The following is a 13,159-nucleotide window of genomic DNA, read 5'->3' as shown; positions in this document are numbered from 1 at the left end:
TAATGCTGACTAGGTGATTAAAAACAACATTGAAAATGGAACCTTTTAAATAGAATCTCAGATGATAAATGGAAATTCACCATAGACAAAAAAAAAAAAAAAAAAAATGCAGAATGAGTGCTTAGTCTGTCGACTCACCCTATATTGCCAAAATGTACTGCCATAAAATGATAATCATATCTATTGATCTGTAGATCAGCATATACTACAGACAGTAGTTCCTACAAATTTAACAGCTGACATGGTTGATGGTACTTTTCATCTTATGAGGAAATACTACTAAATATTCATACTTGAAAATGTTCCAATGGCAAATGACAGACTTATTTTGTTTACATGTAAATAAATGCTTTCCAGTACATTTTAAGAAGTGCATATTTATAAATGATACAAAAACATTGATTTTTGATAGGATATACTAGTCTAAAATAGCTTTTCAACACAGACTTTCAGGCTGCCAAAAATGCATTATGGGACCTAAATTCAATTCTGGTACATTGTCCAGAAGAGAAGTCAAACTCATTTTCTAGAGGGCCTAAGTTTGTTTCAGCCACTTTAATTAGCAACAATTCACTGCTGCGAATTTGACTGACGTCTTTTGCCTTAAGACTGACTTGCTTAACATTTCTTTAACTGGTATATACACAATAAAAAGATACAAAGCAAACAAGCCAACAGCCAACATGGAATGACAGCATCGTCGCTCCAACAAATCTATTTAGATGTTCATGAAACGGATTTAATTCTGTGTCTTTAGTATTTTCACTCTACAACATCAGCCATTTCTAAAATAGATTTTCTTATTCTATGATCACCATTCAAATGATTTGTGGACCACTGCAAGTCAATATTTCTCAGACCTTCATTTTTCCACCCCCCCTTTTTCAAAGATCTTGTTGAGGCAGATATTGCATGAAAGACACAGGAGCAAACGGAATCTAAGTTAGCCTGGTCATCTGTTGGCTGTCTTTGCATCTCATTAATGTTTGGCTGCTTTTTAAAGACAAAATAAAACAATTAAAATGGAATAAAATAAGTGCGTAATATATAGATATCTATATATCTCCAAAAGTGGATGTTCCATTAGCTCTAGCAATTGGTTACTAATGCACAAAGTGGCTGGAGTGGAAGCTTACGGACACTTTGATCCTCCAGAAACAAAGTTTGAAACCCCTGCTACAGGTTTGTCAATTCATGGGGAACCCCCATTTTTAGGGAAAAAAAAAATTAAAATATGAATTATGTTTAAATGGAAATAGGCTTCCATTCATCCCACATTTTCACTACACCCAAATACGTGATGAAAACATTACCCAGCAATAACCAAAACACGGAACTACCACAGGTCATTTCTCTACCAATAATCATAAAGCTCAAGTATAATTGGTCAGGGGTCATAGTGGTTTAGGAGTGATTGCCCATCTGAGAGGCGCATGCTTTTCCCACCACAGCCTGTGCTCAGCATGACAATTTTTCTGTCTTTCTTTGCAAGAGTCAGACTTCCAAGTAGGTGCAAACACAAATCTAGGGCCATTAGCTTGCAACTGTGAAACTGTCAGATTATCTTTGGAAGATTACATTCTAATCATTTGAGTACATTTCAGTAAAACAATTAACATTTGCAATGACAATGCCCAAAACATCAAGCTACCAACAGAAATTCATCAGTAAATGGAGTTCAGAATCTGAGTTTATAGATTGAAGTAATAAAGACTCTATGATTACCTTTGCCTTCTGCCACAGATGCCAAACTGTCCAGCTCCATTCCAACAATAGAGCCTGCCTTCCTCACCAGTTTGTCCAGGTGTGAGGCATCTTTCTTCTTAATGCTGCCTCCCCAGCACACCACCGCGTAGAAGAGGGTGCTCGCCACAACCGTTTGATAGAACATCTGCAGCATCTTATTGCAGATGTTGAAGGACGCCAGCCTTCTAAGGAAGTATAACTGGCTCTGTCCTTTCTTACACAGAGCATCCGTATTGGCAGTCCAGTTTATCATCAAGTTGCACTCCCAGGTATTTATAGGTCTGCACCATCTGCACACAGTCACCTCTGATGATCACAGAGTCCATGAGGGGTCTGGGCCTCCTAAAATCCACCACCAGCTCCTTGGTTTTGCTGGTGTTCAGGTGTAGGTGGTTTGAGTCGCACCATTTAACAAAGTCATTGATTAGGTTTCTATACTCCTCCTCCTGCCCACTCCTGATGCAACCCACGATAGCAGTGTCGTCAGTGAACTTTTGCACGTGGCAGGGCTCCGAGTTGTATTGGAAGTCCGATGTATATAGGCTGAACAGGACCGGAGAAAGTACAGTACCTTTAGAGTTTACATTTTGAAAGATTTATATTCAGTACATTCATTAAACTTTAATATCATTAAAACAATACATTCACTGAGAATGATTATTGATCAAATCAGTTGCAGCTTTGGATAACAAAAGATGTCCATAATTTGTTAACACCTTTTATGTAGTGTAGAACATGGCATTCTGTTGCACTTTGAAAATCAGAATAGTTTAAAAATTTTACTACAGCTGTTATAAAACATACATGTACTAGGGTACATACCTTAGTTTACATTTGGTCAGGGTTAATTTTTTTTTTGTTTTTAAGCGTTTAAATTAATACACACTTAAATTTCGTTTGTTTTTAAAATGAGGTAAAATTCTCAAAATTGGATGGGCATATAAAGGCAAGGAGAGACGGCAGTAAGCATAGGTCGAGTTGGCACCGGAGTAGAGCCGCCCCGATTGGGAGGGCGCCAACGCTCATTCAAACCCCCATCCTGTCTTTCTATCTGTTAAATTCCTATACAAGATGCTCAGTCCTCCCGTCTTCGACTTCATCTACAGCTATGATCGTACACCAGTCTTCAAGGTAGACTATCCCCTTCCGTCCCAACCCTTTCTCTTGGATTTCGACTAAAAATATGATCGTGCTCCATCCTCCGAGAGGGACCACCTTAAATCCTTTGATGTGACTTACAAATAAGATCGTGCACCAGTTTTCAAGGGTGACCATCCACTTCCCGTATGGATCGATGACATCGGGTCGCTCTCCGATTTCCGGAAACGGGGCGCCAAGTACCCTTGAATCAGTCCTGCTGGCAACCCTGCCCTGCTGTACCGCAAAGGTCAATAGCAGGAGTACATCAAGACGTACAGACCGGTTACAAAAAAAGTGTTAAGGGCCAACGATCAGATATTAGCCAGCTGCGACATTTTTATTTCAGCCTGTGCTTCATGCCTAGTCCACAGTAACACACAATTTGAAAACGTGTCATTTTTTAATTCTTTCAAGCTATCCGTCAACAATGAACCGGCATTTTCATATACCACAAACGTGTAGTTTATAAAACTCTCTCCAAAGCGTGTAAAGTTAAAAACGAAAACGTCGGGGCTAGGTATTAGAGAAAAAAAAGAAAACCTCCCGACTATAGCTAATTATCAGGTCATCATACCATTAAATATTTTGAAGTTTACTCCGGTAGATGTTTGAGAAAAAGATAGGTCTAAAAATTTTGAAAATATTTTTTTATCGGATGCAAAGTGCATATAAATTGTCGCGCATGCGCAAAAAACCGCAGGCATTGAAAAAGGATGGCTTAAATCAGATAATTGAGTTAAAACACCTGAACCAAAATTAGTTTTCACATTCTTTGTTTCAATTGTGATCTTTTTAACGCTAGTAAGACCTGTGAATTGAGCCGCTAATTATACGAGAATATCATCGTGAATCATGAATCTGTATCCTTACCTACATTGAAGATAGGGAAAAATGCTCCAGTGGCGCTAATTTGTATTTCTTTCTCCTCTCGAGTCGTTTTACGCTACGAAAGAGGCTCGCTTTTCCTAACTCCATTAATATTCGTCTCTGTTTTCAGTTTCCAGGTCGTGTTGAACGCCGTCTGCAGTTGTTTATCTTATATTTCTTTTTTTCCCCAAAGCATCTCTTGTATTGAAAGCGCTCGTTTTTAAAAACGGCGCGCAATTTCCACGGCGCTGCCATCTCCTTAACGACACAAACTGCAACCAATCTGTGACTGCCACGTCACGAACTTGTTGCACATACTCTGTCCCCGGCACTCAGGGTTGCCAGATGTACGAGTTTTCCTTCAAATTACGCTTGTTTGGAAACAGTTCCGCTGATTAAAGTTTTTATTAGTTGGAGGCCTTTTTAGAAAATATCATAGCCAGAAAAAATACATACATCTTAAAGAGATGTAACGTCTAATAAATGTAATGTCAAAGCGAACTGTTGTAATAATGAGTCCGGAGAACAGAGTGATACAGTTGCCGAGACACAGCCTTGGGTTGAACTCTGTCTGCACTTGTGTTTCGGTGAAATTAGACAAAAAGATAAACGCAGAGGAGGCATGTCGAGATGGTGCAGGAAATTAGAAAGATTCCAGCATCCCTGCAAGAAAACAACGCACTTCCTCAAATCCAAGTTAATGGAAAGGACACCTTCATCAGCAGACGTGGGAGGAAGTCCTCGCTTTGCAAGTAACAAGTAAGTGTGAAGTTTCTGCACTAAGGTTCAAGTTCAAGGCATGATGGGTGTAGTATATTGTAGTCTGGACCTTTGGAGATTCCATAGTGATATGGAATTATGGGTATTGGGGAGCTTGAAGGAAGTGACATAAAATATAAGACTGTGCAACGTGTAATCTAAAAAAAGGACCTGTTAAAGTTTATTACCTTGAACCTGTCTCCGTCTTCTTCCTTTTTATTGGTACAATATTATTGTCCATAGATATAACACTGGCGACGAGGATGCGACGGATTTAAAAGAGCACCGCTATGGCTACGCAACGTGCAAAGTAAGTTTTTTTTTTCCGCTGGAGAGGAAAGAGAAAAGCTGCAAGTTTTTTTTTTCTATTTCTGTGGTAACGTTTCTTAGTCATTCACTGAAGATGAGCAAAAGGGATAAAATGGCAATGATAACGGGACATTTCGGGCCATTCGATGATTCAGTTGAGCAATGGGGCGATTATACAGAGAGATTTGAGTTTTTTGTGAAAGCCAACGCCATTGACGATGACTTGAAAGTGCCGACATTTCTTAGCGTTATCGGGGCAAAGACATTTAGTCTACTGAGAAGTTTGGTACGGCCAGGAAAACCCGGTGACAAGTCATTTGATGATATTGCAAAGATTCTGGACTCACATTTTTCGCCTAAGCCGTTACTACTAGCTGAAAGATTTAGATTTCACAAACGGAACCAGGAAGAAGGCGAGTCTGTTGCTCAATATGTAGCGGTACTCAAGAAACTTACAGAATATTGTGAATTTGGTGCTAATTTGGATGACGCCTTACGGGACAGTCTAGTGTGCGGATTGAGAAATGAGGGCCTTCAGAAGCGGTTACTCACTGAGGCCAACCTCATAATGCAGAAAGCGATTGAGATAGCCGTGTCTATGGAGCTGGCTGCTAAAGAAGCACAGCAGTTAGGGGCAGCTGCTAGAGTACACAGAGTGCAAGCAGACTCAAACAAACAAACAGGGGGCACCAAACAGTGTTACAGATGTGGAAAGATGGATCACCATCCAGCGAATTGCTGGGCAAAAGAATTCATATGCCGTAGCTGTAAAAAAAAAAAAGGGCACGTGGAGCGTGCATGTAGAGCAAAGAGAAAGGAAGGCACAGACAAGGGGGAAACAGGGAAAGATAAAAAGGCATCCTGGTCTTATAAAAAGAAAAATTTGCACGTGGTACAGAAAGAAAATAAAACTGACAGTGAGACTGATTCTGAGGCTGAGCTACTAATTAAAACACTGAATAAAAAAAGAGGCTCAGCAGCATATACTATTACTGCCATGCTGGAAGGGCACCCTGTGAAGATGGAGGTGGATACTGGAGCAGCGGTCTCCCTAATATCAGAGAAACTGTTTAAGAAAAAATTAAATCACCTTCCACTGAAACACCCTAAGATCATAATAAAGACATACACTGGGGAGAGTGTGCCTATGTTGGGTAAAACAAAGGTTCAGGTTGAACTAAATGGGCAAAGAACCAAATTGCCTGTATATATTGTAAAAGGTGATTATCCAGCTCTGATGGGCAGATCGTGGCTAGAAAAAGTACAGTTGGATTGGACCAAAGTGAATGCTGTGTCTGTTGAACAGTCCGAGTTGAATTTGGTCCTGAGAAAGCACCAAGCTGTATTCCAAGAGGAACTGGGGAGTATAACAGGGATTAAAGTGACACTCCGGGTGCAACAAAATTGTCAGCCAAGATTTTTAAAGGCAAGGAGTGTTCCTTACGCTTTAAGACCTAAGGTGGAGGCGGACATTGACCGGCTTGTCAAACTAGGAGTCCTAGACCCTGTTTCTCATTCTGAGTGGGCCACACCTGTGGTTCCGGTGGTCAAGTCTGATGGATCTGTACGATTATGTGGGGACTTTAAGGTAACAGTTAACCCTGTACTCATAGCTGAGCAATACCCCCTTCCTGTGATTGAAGATATTTTTGCTGGATTAGCTGGGGGAAACAAATTTAGTAAAATAGACCTCAGCCAAGCATACTTGCAAATGCATGTAGATGAGGACTCACAAAAGTACCTCACCATAACAACACATAAAGGGCTGTACCGTTATTGTCGTTTACCCTTTGGAATTACTTCAGCACCAGCGTTATTTCAGCGTGCCATGGATCAGATCCTTAGTGAATTACCAGGGGTACAGTGTTACCTGGATGACATCCTGGTCACAGGGCGAGATGACAAGGAGCACATGGCCAATCTGGATAAAACCTTAAGCAGGCTAGAAAAGTATGGGCTGCGTGTAAACAAGGAGAAATGTGACTTTTTCAAAATGTCTGTGGAGTACCTAGGACATGTTATTGATTCTGAGGGGTTGCACACAGCTCCTTCAAAAGTGAAGGCATTAGTACCGGGGTACTCAATAAGCGGACTCCGGTCCGCATCCGGACCCAAATACGGTTAAATCTGGACCGACGCCAAAACAAACATGCAAATTTAATCATAATCCAAATGAGTTCTCAATGAAGTGCGCAATTGTGATTCCGTGCGATATATCTTTGAGGTTTCTACTCGGTTTGGTTGCTTCATCTATGTCCAATCACAGCAGTTGTAACAGTATCGTTCCCACTACTCCCCGCCTCCCTCCCAATACTCGCTCGCTTATTCACGGCAGCCAGATTTATGTACCGGTCACGTGCTCTGGGTCAGGCCGGTGAACAGGCAGTCTCATCACTCGCAGGCAGTGCAAATTTCGATAACTGAATTTTTTTTTGCTGACTGAAAGTGAAGATGGCTGGCTCAAGACTGTACATTGATAAGAAAAGAAAAGTTGATTTTGAAAACCGCGAATTTAAGAGTGCGTGGACAGAAAAATATGCGTTCGTGCTCCCCGTGGGAAGCAGAAAACCAATGTGTTTAATCTGCAATGAGACGGTAGCAATAATCAAAAGTGGTAATGTGAAACGCCATTATGAAACCAAGCATGCACATTTCGAACAAAATTACCCTCAGAACTCAGAGGTAAGGACCATAAAAATAAACCAGCTGAAATCATCATATGAAGCTACAAGCAGTGTAATAGTTAGATCAGCCACACAACAGGAGCGGGCAACAGAAGCCTCACTTAGAGTAGCATGGGTCCTGGGAAAAAACAAGAAACCCTTCTCTGATGCTGAAGTAGTCAAAGAGTGTATGAGTGAAGTGGTGACTGCTCTGTTTGAAGGGACTCAAAAGGATGAAATAATCCAGAAAATAAACCAAATACCCTGTTCTGATTCCACTGCTGCAAGACGAGCTGAAATACTCGCTGATGATTTGCTTGAACAACTTAGTTCTGCTATAAAAAAAGCCAAATTCATTTCATTGGCTGTGGATGAATCCACAGATATCACGGACAATGCACAACTCATGGTCTTTGTCAGATTTTTTGATGAAGAAAAGGGAGAATTTCATGAAGATGTTTTGGGTCTCACAAACCTCCATGGACACACAAGGGGGGATGATATCTATGAAGCAGTGACACAGATGCTTAGAGACAGAGCAATAGACCTGAAGCATGTTGTTTCCATTGCTACTGATGGCGCACCATGTATGATTGGGAAAGAGAGGGGATTAGTGTCACGCTTGAGAACTCACCACCCTGACCTCATGGCATACCACTGCATAATTCACCAGATGGTTTTGTGTGCCAGCCTTGGAGAAAGGTACTCAGAAGTCATGACAACAGTCATGAAACTAGTCAATTATCTGAGAGCATCCTCTGCTTTGCAACATCGTTTATTGCGCTCATTTCTAATAGAGGTGAATGCAACAATTTGATGATTTGCTCCTTCACAACAATGTCCGGTGGCTTAGTAAAGGCAAGGTACTGGAGCGTTTTTGGGCACTGCGTAAAGAGCTGGAGACATTTCTGTTGGATCAGAAGAGTGCAAAAGCCAAACCGTTTGTGGATTTCATGAAGAATAACGAGAAAATGGAAATTGTTGCTTTTCTAACGGACATTACTTCCCATCTTAATGACCTTAATATGAAGCTCCAAGGCAAAAACAGCACAGTGTGTGACCTCATGTTAGCTGTCCGTGCTTTCCAGGGGAAGCTGGAGGTGTTCAAATGAGACTTACAGCAGGACCTGCTTCACTTCCCAAGACTTTTGGATCAGACTGCAGGAAAACATCACCATCACAATTATGCTGAATTCCTGGACAAGCTGATTAAAATTTCCAAACTCGCTTTGAAGATTTCCCTTTGGGAAAACAAGTCTTGCTGTGCATCGAAAATCCATTTCTTGTCAAAAATATTGCAGAATTCTCAAATGAAGCCACAATGTCTTCCAATGGGCCAGTGCTGCTTCTCTGCAAACAGAGTTAATTGAGCTACAAGAAAACCTAGCACTGCAGGAATCTCACTGTGACCTTGTCACCTTCTGGACAAAGATGGTTACTGCGGCAGGTGTTCCTCTCCTGCAGAAGATGGCCCTTCAAATTCTTACAATGTTTCCCTCAACGTACTGCTGTGAATCTGCCTTTTCCACTATGAACATTGTGAAAAACACATACCGTAACACCCTCACCAATGAACATTTACATCAGTGCCTCCGCCTTGCCCTCACACCTTTTATGCCCAAGTTCAAACAACTGGTGGCACAAAGAAGGTGTCACCTTTCACACTAAAAGGCCTACCATGTCATTTTTTTGTGTATAGTTCTAAAGTTTGGGGATTGCCTTTTTTTGGAGTTCTCTATTTGGAATTTGACCGTCACTTTTCCGGACCTCAGACTGAATGGAAATTTAGTAAGTGGACCTTTCAAATTTATAGTTGAGTAGCCCTGCAATAGTAGATGCCCCTGCTCCAAGCAATGTCAGCCAACTGAGATCATTCTTGGGTCTCGTGAACTATTATGGGCGTTTCATTCCACAGCTAGCAACGTTGTTGAAACCACTCCATGAGTTGCTGTGTGAGAGTAGACCCTGGAAATGGTCACAGGAGTGTGAAACGACATTTAGCAAAACCAAGGCCGCGCTGGCTGATAAAAGAGTTTTAACACATTTTGACCCATCCTTACCAATTCAGTTAGCTTGCGATGCATCCCCTTACGGTGTTGGGGCTGTGGTGTCGCATATTATGTCAACAGGTGAGGAGCGACCAATTGCATTTGCGTCAAGAACATTGAGTAAAACTGAAACAAAATATCCTCAAATTGAAAAAGAGGCTTTAAGCATCATTTTTGGAATAAAAAAATTCCACACTTACCTCTTTGGTCGAAAATTTACCCTGCTAACAGACCACAGACCTCTCACGTCTATTTTTGGCTCACACACTGGTGTACCATCTATGGCAGCAAGCAGACTGCAGCGCTGGGCATTGCTTCTTGGGGCTCACAATTATGAGATCAAATACAGGCGTTCGGAGGCACATGGAAATGCAGATGGTTTGTCAAGACTTCCCCCTACCTGACCAACCCAGAGAACAAGGGCAAAAGATTTTTTACTTAAGATGGTGGAAAATGCACCTATCACTGCCCACCAGATTAAGCAAGAAACCAAGGGTGATTATACACTGTCAAAACTACTCACCTGCATTCTTAAAGGGCAGGACCTTAGCACCCTTAATGCACTGCCTGATGTTCAGCCTTACCTTTCACGGGGAAAGGAGCTATCTGTGACAGCAGGATGCCTCATGTGGGGCATGCGAGTAATTATACCACAAAGGTTGAGGAAACCCATTCTGGATGAGTTACATCTTGGACACTGTGGTATAGTCCGAATGAAAGAGCTAGCCCGGAGTTATTTTTGGTGGCCTGGACTGGATCGTGATATTGAGGAAAAGGCAAATTCATGTTCATCATGTCAAGGCCTCAGAAATATGCCAAGTCCAGCACCATTGCATCCATGGGAATGGCCTGCCAGTCCTTGGCAACGCATTCATTTAGATTTTGCAGGACCTGTAGAGGGTGTTATGGTTCTGGTCGCAGTGGATGCACATTCTAAGTGGCCTGAGATCACTGTCATGCCCGACATCACATCAGAAAAGACAATCCAAACCTTAAGAGAGATGTTTGCACGTTTTGGACTGCCAGAGCAGATCGTGACGGATAATGGGCCTTCTTTTGTATCCCAAGAAATGGAAGAATTCCTAAAAGGTAATGGTATTAAACATCTCCTATCCAGCCCTTATCATCCTTCAACTAATGGCCTGGCTGAAAGAATGGTGCAAACCCTTAAACATGCTCTTAAAGCATCCAAAAGTGAAGCACCATTCAAACAACGTCTTTATACCTTTCTTCTTAAATATCTTGACACACCCCATGCAACAACAGGTATGTCACCAGCTGATCTGTTCCTAAAAAGGCAGCTGAGAACACGTCTTGATTTGTTGAGACCAGCTACCACTCAAATGAGAGTTTATGATAAGCAGCACGATCAAGTAAAACAACGTGCCAAGCGGGCTAAAGATCGTGAGTTTTTCAGTGGAGATGCTGTCCTTGCTCGTAATTATTCCACCACTGAGAAATGGGTACCAGCAACCATTCTTCAAAAGACTGGACCTGTCTCTTATAAGGTATGCACACGAGACCACCAGACATGGAGACGACATGTTGAACAGCTGTTACCCTCTATACCTGTTGAAGAAGCCGGTAGCACAGAAACGTCTGAGGAACCTAGTTTTAGTGAGTTGATCCAAAGCCAGCCAGGAATACCACCTGACTCTCCTGTTTCAATTCCTGCCGATGCTGTCGTGCCAAGGTTACCTGAGGTTGCCTTAGGGGATGAACACACCTCAGCTGTACGACGTAACCCTCTCAGAAGCAGGAAGCCTCCTGACCGTCTTAACTTATGAAAACTAACTATATGTATATGGAGATAAAGGCACAAAATAATACCTTATGTTAGCAGGATGTTGAGGTCATTTATCCTCTTTTCCTTTGTTGGAATGTAATTGCATTGATAACAGTATGTGTTCTGTTTCATGTTTATTTTCCTGTTCTTAATAGCAGATGTTGTTTGTTATATGTTAGTCGAGTTTACAATTTTAAGCGGGAAGGAATATGTAGTATATTGTAGTCTGGACCTTTGGAGATTCCATAGTGATATGGAATTATGGGTATTGGGGAGCTTAAAGGAAGTGACATAAAATATAAGACTGTGCAACGTGTAATCTAAAAAAAGGACCTGTTAAAGTTTATTACCTTGAACCTGTCTCCGTCTTCTTCCTTTTTATTGGTACAATATTATTGTCCATAGATATAACAATGGGAAAGTCTTAAACTTGAAGGCCCAAAGAAATCGACACACGTTTTTCGTCGAATTTAATACAATTTCTCAGATATTTTTTTAACATGTACTGTATTTAATTTATTGCAGTTTCTAAACGGTCAATTCCATGTTGATACATGAATACACAAAATAAAAAACCCTATATACTGTATATACAAATATGTGAAAAAACGTTCACAGCAAAACTGAACATAACAGTAAAAAAGTAGTGCATTAAATGAGAATGACATAAAGCATTATTGTTGCATTTCATTTACTAAAGACCAAACTGGCTAAATGGATTTCAGCAGTCTGGCAGAATAGCAAATTGTCATATACAAGATATTAGCTCAAAGTGCTTTACAAGATGTCAAATAAATAGTTACGATAAAAGAAGAACAAATTAAGTAAGAATAATATAAAAAATCAATTTGGGCTTACTTAAAAGATATGTAATTAGTAGATAGATTCCTTAAAAAATTATATTCAAAGTCTCTAAAGATGAATGTGATGATGAGGTCCGATTAAAATAAAGAACTCCAGATAAGTTGGAGAAAAAAATAAATCTGTAGGGGTTTATAAGGTCAAAAGACCGTCTAGTCCACCAAGGCATTCTTGCTCCATCCTCCTATATTTCAGAATGCCTTTCACCTTACACTCCAAATCATAACCTTAGATCTTCAAATGAGTGTCAGCTTAGAATTCCAAGAGCTAAATATAAAAGAAGTGGTGAGGTGGCCTTCTGCTTTTAGGCACCTAAAATCTGGAATAGCTTGCCAATACGAATTCTCCATGCTAATACAGTGGAGCATTTAAAAATAAAAAAATGCAAAAAACACATTATTTTAACTTGGCTTTCTCATAGATTCACTTTAGTTTAATCCTGATATTCTGTATTTGCATTTGATTATCATTATCATTCATGGTGGCTCAGAAATCCATACTAACCCCTATCTGATGTTCTTTTTCTGGTTTTCTGTGGTGGCAATCTGCACCACTACCACCACCCCATCAGAGCACCATGCTGTTCTTACATTGATGGATCAAAGGCCAGAGGGCCACATGACCATCATTGTCTAATTCATCCATGTGGAGCGTGAAAACCATGAGGACTGATTGAGATCATTTGTGTTACCTATAGGGAGCTGGATGGTCCCATGGCCAGGAACCCCTGCAGATTTTTTTTTTTCTTTTCGTTTTTTTCTGTCCTCCCTGGCCATTGGATCCTATTTTTATTCTATGTTAATTAGTATTGCCTAATTTTATTTTTTACAGTATATTTTTGTCTTTTTTTCTTCATCCTGCAAAGCACTTTGAGCTACGTCATTTGTATGAAAATGTGCTATATAAATAAATGTTATTGTTGTTGACTAACATAAAAGTGCTTAAGTCATTCTTTGTTGTTTCCAGGCTTCGTCCCTGAG

At 40.7% G+C, this 13,159-nt stretch overlaps 2 protein-coding genes across 2 annotated transcripts in view; one reads left to right on the top strand and one right to left on the bottom strand.

Moving 5' to 3' along the window:
- LOC114665984 (epithelial cell-transforming sequence 2 oncogene-like) overlaps nucleotides 1-3,935 on the bottom strand; it is a 78,265-nt gene extending 74,330 nt beyond the window's left edge. Inside the window, exon 1 of the mRNA XM_051919281.1 lies at nucleotides 3,757-3,935. The gene's annotated coding sequence lies outside the window, so the exon portion shown is untranslated. The remainder of the gene's footprint in view (nucleotides 1-3,756) is intronic.
- A 440-nt stretch (nucleotides 3,936-4,375) lies between these two features.
- On the top strand, nucleotides 4,376-11,319 carry LOC114666214 (uncharacterized protein K02A2.6-like). The gene is made up of 6 exons (XM_051919657.1): nucleotides 4,376-4,512; nucleotides 4,756-4,822; nucleotides 4,916-5,467; nucleotides 5,720-6,877; nucleotides 9,298-9,918; nucleotides 10,009-11,319. Exons 1-6 carry the CDS (start codon nucleotides 4,376-4,378, stop codon nucleotides 11,317-11,319), a joined length of 3,846 nt encoding a protein of 1,281 aa, XP_051775617.1.
- The last annotated feature ends 1,840 nt before the right edge of the window (nucleotides 11,320-13,159 follow it).

This window comes from Erpetoichthys calabaricus, chromosome 15 (assembly GCF_900747795.2).
Source record: "Erpetoichthys calabaricus chromosome 15, fErpCal1.3, whole genome shotgun sequence".
NCBI classification, from domain to species: Eukaryota; Metazoa; Chordata; class Cladistia; order Polypteriformes; family Polypteridae; genus Erpetoichthys; species Erpetoichthys calabaricus.
Note: the sequence above shows the minus strand (reverse complement) of the source record. Positions and strands in the feature narration are given on the sequence as shown.

Bases quoted from the DNA above. Each gene is read 5' to 3' on its own strand.
- LOC114666214 (XM_051919657.1), top strand. From the start codon at position 4,376: ATGTCGAGATGGTGCAGGAAATTAGAAAGATTCCAGCATCCCTGCAAG. The intron at 4,513-4,755 runs GTAAGTGTGAAG...TATTGTCCATAG, and splicing joins CCTCGCTTTGCAAGTAACAA to ATATAACACTGGCGACGAGG. The intron at 6,878-9,297 runs GTGAAGGCATTA...TCAAATTTATAG, and splicing joins TGCACACAGCTCCTTCAAAA to TTGAGTAGCCCTGCAATAGT.